Raw genomic sequence first — 12,585 nt, 5'->3', positions numbered from 1 at the left:
TCGCAGGACGAGGAGAAGTTGCCCACTGTCGGAAAAGAACTTGGGAAAGTGTGTTAGCCGGGTCTTCAGAGGAGCAGATGCTGAGACAAGATCAAAAGTGCAAGGATTTAATTAGGGCGGATGCCTGGGGCAGAGAAGATGGAGAGGGAGCCAAGTTAGCCTGGGAGCATCTGACTGAAGCAAGTCGGGCCCAGGGAAGGAGAGAGGGAGGGAGGAACCAGAGGGAGCACCCCCAGACTGCCCCCCAGTCCCCAGAAGACCCAGCAAGGCCACCTGGCAGTGGAGCCCAAGTCCACGGATGTCAGAGGCGTCCCCATACTGTCTGGGTCACTGGTGGGGCACTCCCGGGATGGGTGGCCTTGGCACAAACACAGCAGGGGTATCCACAGCCCTTGGTCTGTTATGCCCCCTGCAGTTGGAAGTCTGGGACGCCCATTCTGGCGGCCGCCACAGAAAGATACTAGATAAACAGGCCTAGGTTAACAGCCCTGTGTTTCAGAGTGGGGATCTTCGTGTCGGCACTTGCAGATGCATGAAACTGCGGCTACGCTTTCCATGGGCTCTGACTGGGCTCGTAACATTCTCTCACTGACTCCTCTCACCAGCTCTGTGAGGCAAGTTCTGTTTTTCTTCTCACTTTACAGATGAAGACACTGAGGCTCAGGGAAGGTAAATCGCTTTCTCAAGATCACTTAACAAGTAAGCGGCTGGCGAGGTTTTCAGATCTTTGCAGCTTGCTTTCCTCTTCTGACACGGGTTTGGGATCTGGTGAGTAACCTCGAATCCTCCCTGTGCCTCCGCTGATTCTTACCCCGTCCACTTGGTTTGTTTTGTACTGTTCTCTGCCCTTTTGACCTGCTTCTAATCAGGTCTGAAATCGAGGGAAGTCCAGAGGTCCAGGGTGGCCCCACCGCAGGTCACTGGCACTCTGGGATGGGCGGTGTGAGAGCCGAGCTGAGCTTTGTGCCTGCTGAGTGCATTTAAGGACATTTCACTCAGTGTAGTTAGTGTTTGAAGCTGTCAACCGAGGTTATCACCTAGGCTCTGCTGTTTTAAATATTGAGTGAGGTGCCTGAGTGCCCTCAGAATCTGCAGACAGCATGGCTGACCACATGGCCATCTCTGTGATTGGCTGTGACTGACCATTCGCTTGTGGCCTGAATATATTTGGCTTGTCTTGAACCAAGTGGGTGTTCCTGGCACTTTCAGGTCCTGTCATATTTGATTTGCTCATTAATACGGTAGTTTGGCTTCTTAGGCGTGGTCCAGAGGGAGTTCCTGAAAAGCTGGAAATATTTAACTAACAACCCATCTTCTCCCCCAAATCTCTGCCGGTCTTGATATGAGTGTTGTGGAATGTGCTGAGACTGGAGAATCACTCAGTGCCTCAGTTTCCACTTCTGCAAAGTAGTAAGGACAATGATCTCTGTCCTGTTCACTCCACAGGATGGCTGAGCTCCAAAAAGCATGAGTAGAGAAGAGCTGGGATCTTGAAAGCATGATTGAGATGTCACCTTTGGGGTTGGGATTATATTTTAGATGTTAGCCAGTGTTTTACTTTTCTCCTGCTGGATTACTCTTCCATCTCCCTCAAGAAGCCTCTCTGGCCCCTGTGTTTATAATCTCTGGGAAGGACGGAAGCCTTCCTGGTTTGGACAGCTGGCCCCCGTTAACACTTGGGAGACTCTAGGAGTGAGGGCCCAGAGTCTGCAGAGGCTGGGGCAGGAGTGAGATGACACACAGCAAGGGGAGTAGCAGTGTCGCTGGTCTTGGAGGGGGTGTCTGCTTCCCTGGGGAGGCAGCACAAACCCCAGGTGGCCTGAGCATCATCTGAGAGCAGCCGGGAAGTCGCTCTGCTTCCTCAGAAAATCCAGGGGCAGACCCCAGGGAGGAGGTGGCTGCTTGGAGGCTCTCTGCAGTCGGGGCTTAGCCATGGTCACAAAGACTCCCTGTCCCCAGGGAGGCTAGGCAGCCCAGAGAACACCACAGGGAGAGATGTCGAGGCCTGAGGCTCCCCTCCCCACAACGTCCCGCCCCAGTTAAATGGACCAATTGATGGAGCTCACATTTTCCTCTTCCTGGAGGAATGAAGGTTCAAATGAGAAGTTAAGCTGATGTAAAAAAAATAAAGCCCTGTTTCTTGCACACCTCAGTTTATCACTGCTTGTATGTGCTTTACCCTCTGGCGTTATTACTCATGAAGCAAGACTCATGTTTCAGAAAAAGCTTTTGACTTCTTGTGGGAATGAATGAGGAGATTCATTCTGGGAAAATTTTGCAAAGAGATATGAACAAACCTTGACAGAGGAAGGGAAGTGAGAAATGTGCTAAGAACAGGGTTTCTGCAGGTAATCGTGATGCAAGCAGCCCTAGAGCTGGCCTCTCTCTGGTCCCCTTGTCTCAGGGCCTTTGTTATGCAGAACCCTCTTGGACTCATATTTTGACTTGCCCTTTGCATGTGATTCATTAACTGTAGGCATTAACCATAAAAAATATACAGGCTCTTATACAAATATTATTAGTTTTTAGGGTTTTGTTCCCTTAGAGAGTAAACCTAAGAAATGACCAACACGAGGTTCTCAAATGCCAGGTATTTACCTTAACATTTCTGAGCTGTTTAATTACCCACCTTTAAAGCTCTAACCAGTAAGGTGCTTAGATACTGAGGGGTAACATGAGCTTAAAACACAGAGAGAAATAGCTTCTTTCCACTTAGTATTTTCAAGGAAGGAGCCTGGGAGTTGGGATGATCTATTAAAAGCTGATCTTGTGCACAAACACAGGGCTTTGCTTGTGCATTTCTTATCTTAGGTAGATTATAGTTCATTAAGCATAGTTTTGCATAAGATAATCTATCTCTTTTTCAAATTCATTGTTTCTAATTTACTGGTTTATTAGAAAAATATGTGCTCACCTACTGTGTGTCCAGCATCGTGCTGGGCACCTGGGATACATCAGTGAACCACAATGACTGCAGAAGAACCAGACACAGTGTCCCCCTTTGTTCTGGGAGCTGACTCCCTCTCTGTATCTGCCCCTCCCCCTTTATACTTAAGTATAAGTCCATATACTTTTTGTGGGAGTGATTATCTTATACTCATGACTATAGGACTCCCCTGTGGTCATGTCCCTGGTGAAAGAAGGACCTGGAAGTATTGGCCAATTTGGCAAGTCAACAAAACAATCATTGAATGAGTACCCACTGTATACAAGGTACTGTATACTGTGTACTGTATACTGTGCTGTTTTTTTTTTTTTTGGCAGGGAAGGATTCTCCCTGAGCTAACATCTATTGCCAATCTTCCTCTTTTTTTTTTCCCACTCCCCAATGCCCCAGTGCATGGCTGTATATCCTAGTTGTGAGTCCTTCTAGTTCTATGTGAGCTGCCACCACAGCATGGCAACTGACAGACAGGTGGTGTGGTTCCACGACCAGGAAACGAACCCGGGCCCCTAAAGCCCTGAGAACACCCAACTTTAACCACTAGGCCATCAGGGCTGGCTCTGTGCTCACTCTTAATGTACAAAAAATACAGGCCGTGGTCTCTGCCTTCCTAAGAACTGTTAAACTAGGTTAAGGCGTCACACTCATGTGAAAATATAAGGTGGCATTTGCTGAAGGAAACAATGATTGGCCCAGACCTTAAGTGCTATCTAAGTCCACAGGGAGGAAAGAGCATCTTGTGTTTGTCCTGAAGCCGAATAACAACACCTGTTTCTCTTTCTTCGTGGATGTTCTGTCTCCTCCTCCACCCTCTCAAATGATAGTATCTTAGTCATTGAATCATAATACATTTCCAGTTTAAGATGAAACATGAAGTTTCACTCCACTCATAATTTCATGACGATTTGTCTTCTGTATTTTTGAGGAAAAGAGCCAGTGTGAGAACTGCAGAGACGGCTCATACCAGCAGGTGGAGGAATTTGCCACTGAAACTCGACATCTCAGGCTACCCCGTGGTACAGAAGGATGTGATGGCAATTTTAATGACTGCTTTATTTCTCTCTTTGTTCCAGATATTTATGCACCAAAATGCTCTGAAAAATTTACCCCTATTCTAAAGAAGATAAATCAAAATTGATGATTTTCATCCCTCTAGCCAGAACATAAAAGTAGATGGCAGTTTCTCTCTTTCAAAATCTTAGATGTAAATACATTGAAATCTAAAGAAATAATTTATTCTCATACAGAACACTGAAGTAATCTTAAAAATAAAAAAAGCATGGGATCTTAACATCCTTATGCTGATTTAGCACACACAGTCAACCATCCGAGTCTACAGCATTGGACTAACAGAGCAGAGGGTCTCTACCCTGGTCCATCTGGGGTCTGTCACGGGTTCTCAAGCCTGTCTGGGCATGTCTGTGAACTGGTGAGACAGGCCTGAGTGAAGTCAGTGTGCCCAGGGGAGGTGGAGTCATCCATGCCTGTTGCGGGGGTTTGGTTATCTGGGCATGTCTAGCAAGCTGTGGGCGGCTGCTGGAGGCTGGGGAGCTTCCTGGGTGAGAATTTGCCCTAAGCGCAGACGGAATCTGGTGATTAGCTTGAGCCAGGAAGAAGCCTCATCAGCAAGTCTGACTGGGCATTGTAGCAGTTTCGTGATCCTTTTCCCTGGTCTAGCCCCCTAGAAGCATGTGTTCTTAGGGTCGTGGAGGGCTGTTGGTAAAAATGGAAAGAATTTTCTCACTAAGCTTTATAAAAAATACTCAGGCCCCAGAAACATTGTTTTACCTTCCTCATGAACAGGTGAGTCATCCCCATGCACTTCATTCATGAGGAGGCTGTGCAGGAACTGCCGTGCTCAGGGGGTAGAGATGTAGCCAGCAGGGTTGGGTGCAATGGAGACACCTTCTGGTCTTGGTGTGCAGGGGCTGGAGGTTTGCTAAGGCTACTGGAGCAAGAACCAGTGACATCTGGGTTGGAGTTAATGAGATGTCCTCAGAAGCTCCTAAGAACTGGAGAAATAGGCATTATGCACACACTATTAGCCAGGATCTTAGAGTTATTGAACGTTTATTAAAAGAACCTTAATAACAATGTCTCTCTTTTGATGTATAAGCTCTTTGTAGAACCCCCTTTTGGGGTGATATTTTTATAGCAGTAAAACATACTTACAGACAGGAGTATAAATCTTAAGTTTGTATCACAATGAATTTTTACAAATGAATAACTTGTGCAAACCCCACCTACACTGAGCTAGGAACATTATGAGCAGCTCAGAAGCCTCTCTTGTGCCCTTTCCACATTCCCTCCCTAAGGTTAATTGCTACCCTGATTTCCAATATTGCAATATTACTTTTGCCTGTTTTAAACTTTGTATAAATGGAATTAATTATACCGTACATCTCTATTTTGTCTGACTTCTTTTACACAACATTATGTCTGTAAGTTTCATTTATGTTCTTGCCAAACTTCATATGTTTTCATTGTTGTATATTTTTCTATTATATGAATGTAGCACAATTTTATTTATCTGCTTTACTGATGATGGACATTTGGGTTGTATCCAGTTTTTGGTTATTATGAACAAAGCTGCCATAAAGATATTGCTAAGTATTTTTACTGCACACCACATGCCCTTATTTCTGTTGGGAATGCAATTGCTGGATCTAATATGTAAGTTGTAATGCCATTTTTTTCTTCCCGATATGGAAAATGTAGTTTGACTACAGACATACAGTCCTCTTGAGGTAAAGGGATTGAAGTGATGAAGAAAGTAAGTTTGACTAGGAGGTTAGGAAGAAAGAGTTGGCATTACTTAGAGTAGGTGGGTACTGAGGAATTTGACAATATTGAATCCTCATTAGTTAGCCTAAGTTATAATAAGTGGTAACAATGTAAACTGTTGCATTGCTCATGCCAAATTTAAAAACATTTGGGATCCTTTTCCACTGCTACCTAGAATATTTTTAGGATACCTCCTCCTGCAAGCTAATTTTTAATATTAACCCTAAGAAGATATGCTTAGGAAAGTAATTAAAATTTTAAAAAATTATTACTGCCGTCAGTGGAGGTGGCTACAAGTTGATTACAGCACTCGCCATCTGTAGCGTTTACCGACGGAAGCTGGGAAACATCCGTGGGTCTTCTAACTTTTTATTTTGAGTTAAGCAGTTGACAAGTCTGTTTTAAGTGTTGACCACTGTGTTTCATGAGTTTGAGCTATGAAGACTGAATGGAAGCACTAAGTTTGGGTCCCAAAAGACAAATGCTTTGCGATGTGGGCCTCACCCAGAGTCTCTGTGGGCACAAGTACCGCTGGGCTCAAAGTTATGCAGGGATCTTGGCTCAGCTCTGCAGGTTCTGCATCTGATCTACAGGACCATCACTTAGATTTCTTGGAAACCAAAATTTATTTCTACTTGTTTTCTACTTATAAAAATAGCATGTGTTTATTCTAGAAAATTTGGAAGGCATATAAAAATATAGCAAATAAAGGTGCCGGCCCGGTTGCATAGTGGTTAAGTCTGTGATCTCTGTTTCAGCGGCCTGGGGTTTGCAGGTTCGGATCCCAGGCCAGACCTATGCACCACTCATCAAGCCATGCTGTGGCAGTGTCCCATGTAAAGTAGAGGAAGGTGGGCACGGATGTTAGCCCAGGGCCAGTCTTCCTCAGCAAAAACAGGAGGATTGGCAACAGATATTAGCTCAGGGCTAATCTTCCTCACCAAATATATATATATATAGAGAGAGAGAGAGCAAATAAAAATCACATGTAATAGCATCATCCTTTGTTAATATTTTGGAATATTTTCTTTCAGTTCTGAATTACCCCCCTTTTTTTTTACATAGCTCATTTATTCAATGCATATATTTTTGAGAACTTCTTATGTATTAATGGCAAAACTGAATAGAACCAGAGATCCTGCAGTCTTTTACAGGGTCTCCAAGACTTGAGCTGACCCAGCAGAATCCAGAACTCCAAGATCAGAGATGGTGGGCCTGGGGAGAGTGGCATCTGGGAGACCATGCAGAAAAGAGTTCACACAGCAGCCCTGAGACAGCTCTTCTTAGAAAGGCCCACTTGCAAGGTTGATCCTTGGCCAGCATCTCGGAACTTGGATCTGGGGAGTTTTCCCACCATTCTCTACCTGATAAGGGTGGATCACTGTGCCTAGACTGTGCAAGCAATATGTTTATGCTGAACACCTGCTGTCCTCCTGGGAGTCTGGAGTTTTGACACCTGCTGGGCAGAGGGTCCCTAAACGCCCAGCCTCCGATAAAAACCTTGGATATGGAGGCTAATGAGCGTCCCTGGTAGACAGCACTTTGTGGGTGTCGCCACACGCTGTTGCTGGAGGAATTAAGCCCATCCGTGCAACTCCACTGGGAGAGGACTCTGGGAGCCCTGCCTGGCTCCTCCAGACTCTGCTCCAGACACCTTTTTCCTTTGCTGATTTGCTTTGTGTCCTTGAGCTGCAATAAACTCCACTTGTGAATCTAACTACGTCTTAGTCCTGGGGACCTTCTAGCAAATCACTGAACGTGAGGCTGATCTTGGGGGACCCCTGACATGGGGACTCACTGGGAAATTAAGTTACCAGATGAGTCATTACCTCTATTTTCACGGTGGCCCTTAGGATAAAGCTGGGACTACAACTCTCTGAGTGGGCCTCCTCAAATGCGATACTCCAAGAGTGGAGATTTGAGCAAGAGAAATGGTTTAATGTCCCAGGTAACTTACAGCCACAGGTGGGCTGGGGAGACTGTAAGTGAGGAACAGTACATCTTCAGTCCACATCCTCCTCTGCCCTGGACAATCCTATTGCAGGAGAACAGTCTCACTGGTACGAGAAAACATTGCAACTACCCATAGAGTTCAGTATGCCCTCAACACACATACAGCCCAACACTGAAGGAAAACCAACAGTGTGACAGGCGTGGATTCAATACACAGAATTGACACACAAAAGAAAGAGTATCAGAGTTCCCTTTAAAGCATTTTAACAAAAAAAATGGGAAAAAAGAAGAAAAAAAGCAGTTTTCCCCCAAACCAGTTGTCTACAGTGTCCTCAATGCAGCAATGGCTGCAGTTTAAAAAATTTTTATCCTTCTAGCCATCCTGCTCCTAACTCCTTCCCTTTTGTTCTGCTTCACTAAGAAAGATCATTTTTGTCTTCAAGAATATTAGCAAGACATTCTGAGCATGGCTGGCTTCTGAAGATCTTCCCGCCTCAGCCTTCCTGTGCCAGCATCGCCTCCACAGCAGAGCAGCCCCTCTGCCTCCAGCCGTGGGGTGTACTGAATGCACACTAAAGAGGAGGCAGTGGGTGCAGTGGGGCATAGCTCCCTGGGTATCATTTTGTGCAGGTCCTGCATTTCTGAGCTGGGTGCTGATAGTGGGGTGACTCGAGCTGCTTTTTCTCTCCTTCCCAAGTCACTATGCTTCTCTGTCCCAGAGGGTGGAGCCTATTTCTTTGAGTAAGTTCCCTTTGCGTCTTGGCTACAATTGTGTTTCGCCATCCAGCCCCCTTCATGCTGACGTGGGTCTCCATTCTTTTTAGGCACTATCAAATCGTTGATAAGATTCTCACTGCTGTTGAAACTTTTATATTTTAAGAAGTTTATATGGATATCTTAGTGGGAAGTTGTAAGAAATTGTATTAGACATTATTACCCTGATACAGCAATAACCTGGAAATTGAAGGCTGGGAGATTTGATTAATGAGGGAAATGGAAAAGAGGCTGAGCTGAATATGGCTCCTGAGGCATGGGGCTAGTGGCAGCTGTTGGCAGGTTTCAGGACTTTGGAAAGTGTATTCCTGGTGAGAAGTGATGGACACAGAAAGGAAGGCAAGAGGGCACCAAAGAGGCACCTCATTTACTTTGGAATTTTCCGTGGCGTTTCGTTGGCTTTGTTCCCCATCTTCCAGGACATAGATGGGAGATAAGGCCTAGAGAAGAGAGTTCTTTACACCAGCCTGGTGACCCACCAAGAGGGCCAATGCCATGGGCCAGGTTGCAGGGAGACAGGTCTCTATCAGAATTTCTCCAGGGCCTGGACATAAAATGTTTTGTTTTTTTAAAAAATTTTATTTTATTGTGGTAAGATCACTTAACATGAGATCTACTCTACTGGCAAATTTTTAAGTGTGTAACGCAGTAATGTTAACTATAAGTACAACGTTGTACAGCAGATCTCTAGAACTTATTCATCTTGCTTAACTGAAATTTTATGGCCATTAATTAGCAACTCCCCTCCCCACTCCCAGCCTCTGGCAACCACCATTCCACTCCTTGATGCTATGTACTTTAGCACTCCTGTGTTTATTGCAGCATTATTCACAATAGCCAAGATATGGAAATAACTTAAATGTCCATCTACAGATGAATGGATAAAGAAAATACGCTATATATACACAATGAAATATTATTCAACCTTACAAAAGAAGTAAATTTTGCAATATGTGACATGGATGAACCTTGCGGACATTATGCTAAGTGAAATATTCCAGTCACAGAAGGGCAAATACTGCATAATTCCCCTTATATGAAGTATCTAAAATAGCCAAATGGATATACTTTTATACATGGATATACTTTTAATCTATTCCAGGAAATGGAGAGAAGACCTATTCCCCTCTACTCCCAGAGCACTGTCTCATGCCAGTTGATAACATCTCCTTCATGCCATACCTGGCACTTGAACGAGCAGATGGAGCTGAGAAGCTTGGCCAAAGTCAGGTGTTAAAGGAGCGTGCATAGGTGGCTGTGGCTGGTTTGTGCACGTGCATATGGGGCAGCTTACAGGGAACAGTGAGTTCATGGAATTGTATTGAAGACATGGCCACTGTCCTCCAAGAACTCAGATTCACATAAAGTGCTTTTCTAACAAAACTTAAAACTTGAAAGTTCTTTAAATCTATTTTTGAGGATCCACAAAACACACATAATTTTAAAAGAGTTTTAATTTGTTGCTCCAGATCCCAAGTGGAACCACTGTGCATGCAAGGAAGGGAGTTGAGCAGTCCACTGGGGTGTATGGTTGGTGCTTTTGGTGTTTGGGGAGTAGAGTAGTTAGGAGCGAAGGCCCCCAATCACAGGTGGGGGCTCACGTCCCAGCTCTGTCACTTACCCGCTGTGTGACCTCGGCAAGTTACACATGCTTTATTTCCTGTAGTTTCCTAAAATGGGGGCTAACAGTAATGCCGACCTCACGAGGCTGTGGTATAGATGAAGTGAGTTAATCGGAGTGAAGTCTGAGACAGTGCCTGGAACATGGTGAGCACTAAGGTGACAGTAGGGATTAGTATCATTCCTTGCCTGAGAAACATGGCTGTGAACTATACTCAAGGAACCTAGATCTTTTAAAGTTATTTGAGGCCCAAACCCTTTGTAAACCTCAATTCCTCTGCACATCCACAGGGTAAACCTACCAGCAAAGTGTGTGTAATGACATATGGACCATTCTCCACTGCGAGGATCAACAAGAGCTTCAGAGAACCCAGTGGGGGCTGTATCAGCCACGTCGCATATTTTCCAACTTAATCTTCCCATCACCCTATTGCGTAGGTGTTGTTACCTCCAGCCTACGACAAAGGCCGATTGAGGTTAATTAACTTGTCTGAGCTCACATCTCATAAGTGGTTGACCTGGGCTGGGAACCGTGTTTTTGTGACACAAGAGACCATGTTGACACAGATTTTCAGATCAGATCCCCAAAGAATGAATTTTTTTTTTTTTAATCAGCTGTGTGAATCTTTATGCCATGAGAAAAAATTCCCAGTTCAGCAACACGTAGTGAGATAGTAGCTGAGAGGCAGCAATTTCCTGTGTTTATTGCTTGGAAAAGATGTATCAGGTACAACTGGCTGTGGCCCCAGTCTTGACTAGGTTTTGGGAGCTCTGCTGTTTTTGAGCAGAATCAGCTGTGAGCGTTGGGTATCCTGAGACAGAACGCCAGCACTGAAGAGAATCCCCTCCATTGTTTATTCTCTGGGAGATTGAAGTGGAGCCTCCTTGCTTCCGCTGTTTCTAAAACATTCGCTTTTGTCAGAAAAGAACCCGTCCCAGAAATTAAAGGCACAGACCTAACTAGCCTCATCTATTCAGGACACCTGTCACCTCACCTGGCTCCTTTGCTGCCAGGACTCATCCCCACTTTCTGGAAACAGCCCTCAGTGGATCAGTGGTTGGGGTTCTAAGTCACGCTGTCCTGCCCCCGCTCAGCAAAGAGGCCAACACTGGAAATCAAGCAAAATCAGACACGGTCTTTCTGGAATCAAATCTTGAGCAGAGACAAGATGAGAAAGAGTGGGAGCTTCTGCTGGGCCTTGGGGGGCTTGGAGAAGACCAGTGGTTCATCGTTCCTGCTCCTTCGGTACTCAGAGCTGCTCTGGTTCCCATTTCTTTGAGCTGCCTCGTACACTTCTAACACCCTCCTTCTGGAAGCGAGCATAAGTGAGGCCATCTTGTTACACTAAATGGCCCCCGCCCCTCCTCTGTGTGACTGCTCACTGCTCTGCACGTACTCTAAAAATACTCACATGCTCTCCTGATTTATGGCCTCTGCTTACGTATGTACTCCCTGATAGCTTGATAAATTAAAACTTTGTTCTATGAGTTTCTCTCCAGGAACAGGCTGACCACAGGTGGGAAACACACCTACAAGGTAGCCATCACAGCTGACAGAATGGAACAATGTGATGCCTGGAGCCCATCATAGTTGGAGACCAACATCCCTGGACCCCCTCCTTACTGCCCATTTTCCCTATATAACTGCCTCAAGGTTCCAAAATGCCTGAAGATGGTTTTTTTGAGACATGACATTCATCTGCCATCTTCCCAATTATTCTGGTTAGTTGAATTAAAACTTCCTTTCCACGGGCTGGCCCCGTGGCTTAGTGGTTAAGTGCGTGCACTCCGCTACTGGCGGCCCAGGTTCGGATCCCAGGCGCGCACCGACGCACCGCTTATCTGGCATGCTGAGGCGCGTCCCACATACAGCAACTAGAAGGATGTGCAACTGTGACATACAGCTGTCTACTGGGGCTTTGGGGGAAAAAAAAAAAAGGAGGAGGATTGGCAATAGATGTTAGCTCAGAACTGGTCTTCTCAGCAAAAAGAGGAGGATTAGCATAGATGTTAGCTCAGGGCTGATCTTCCTCACAGAAAAAAAAAAGATAAAGGAAGATAGTAAAAAAAAAAAAAAAAAAAAAACTTCCTTTCTTTATCCCTAACTCGTTGTGATTAATGGGCTCAGATCTCAGCGAGCCCATTGCTCAGTATCACTTCTGTGCCCTTAGGTCAGCCAGAGGCCAGGTAGTTTTTGTAACCAGACTCCTAACTGGTGTGCCTGGCCTGCGGGGGGCGGGGGGGGGGGCCCCTCTGTGGTCTGCCCCGCCCCATCTGGCACCCTCTCTTCTGTCCGCTCTCACTGTGCGTCACTGACTCTAGTTCTAGTTCCTTGGACATACAGGGCTTGTTCCTGCCTCCAGGCCTCACCCCTCCTGTTCCTCCTGCCTGTCAGCCAAATGTCACCTCCTCAGAGAGCTAACTGATGAATTTTCCATCTCATGAGCTGGTTTGATTTCTGGTACAGTATTTATTACTATTTAAAATGATCTTGAATTTATTTGTTTACT

At 45.4% G+C, this 12,585-nt stretch overlaps 1 protein-coding gene across 3 annotated transcripts in view; it reads right to left on the bottom strand.

The window, feature by feature from the left end:
- Window positions 1–4,205: 4,205 nt before the first annotated feature.
- Window positions 4,206–12,585, bottom strand: part of TRIM9 (tripartite motif containing 9) — a 131,095-nt gene continuing 122,715 nt past the window's right edge. Inside the window, exon 10 of one of the 3 annotated variants that reach the window (XM_087421668.1) lies at window positions 4,206–4,956. In XM_087421668.1, coding sequence (XP_087277794.1) covers window positions 4,768–4,956 — 189 coding nt within the window. In that variant the 3' untranslated portion in view covers window positions 4,206–4,767. The remainder of the gene's footprint in view (window positions 4,957–12,585) is intronic. The other 2 variants (XM_087421675.1, XM_087421700.1) reach the window with 2 other exon arrangements.

Source organism: Ceratotherium simum, chromosome 3 (genome assembly GCF_057802395.1).
Source record: "Ceratotherium simum simum isolate JZ-2026a chromosome 3, ASM5780239v1, whole genome shotgun sequence".
NCBI lineage: Eukaryota > Metazoa > Chordata > Mammalia > Perissodactyla > Rhinocerotidae > Ceratotherium > Ceratotherium simum.
Note: the sequence above shows the minus strand (reverse complement) of the source record. Positions and strands in the feature narration are given on the sequence as shown.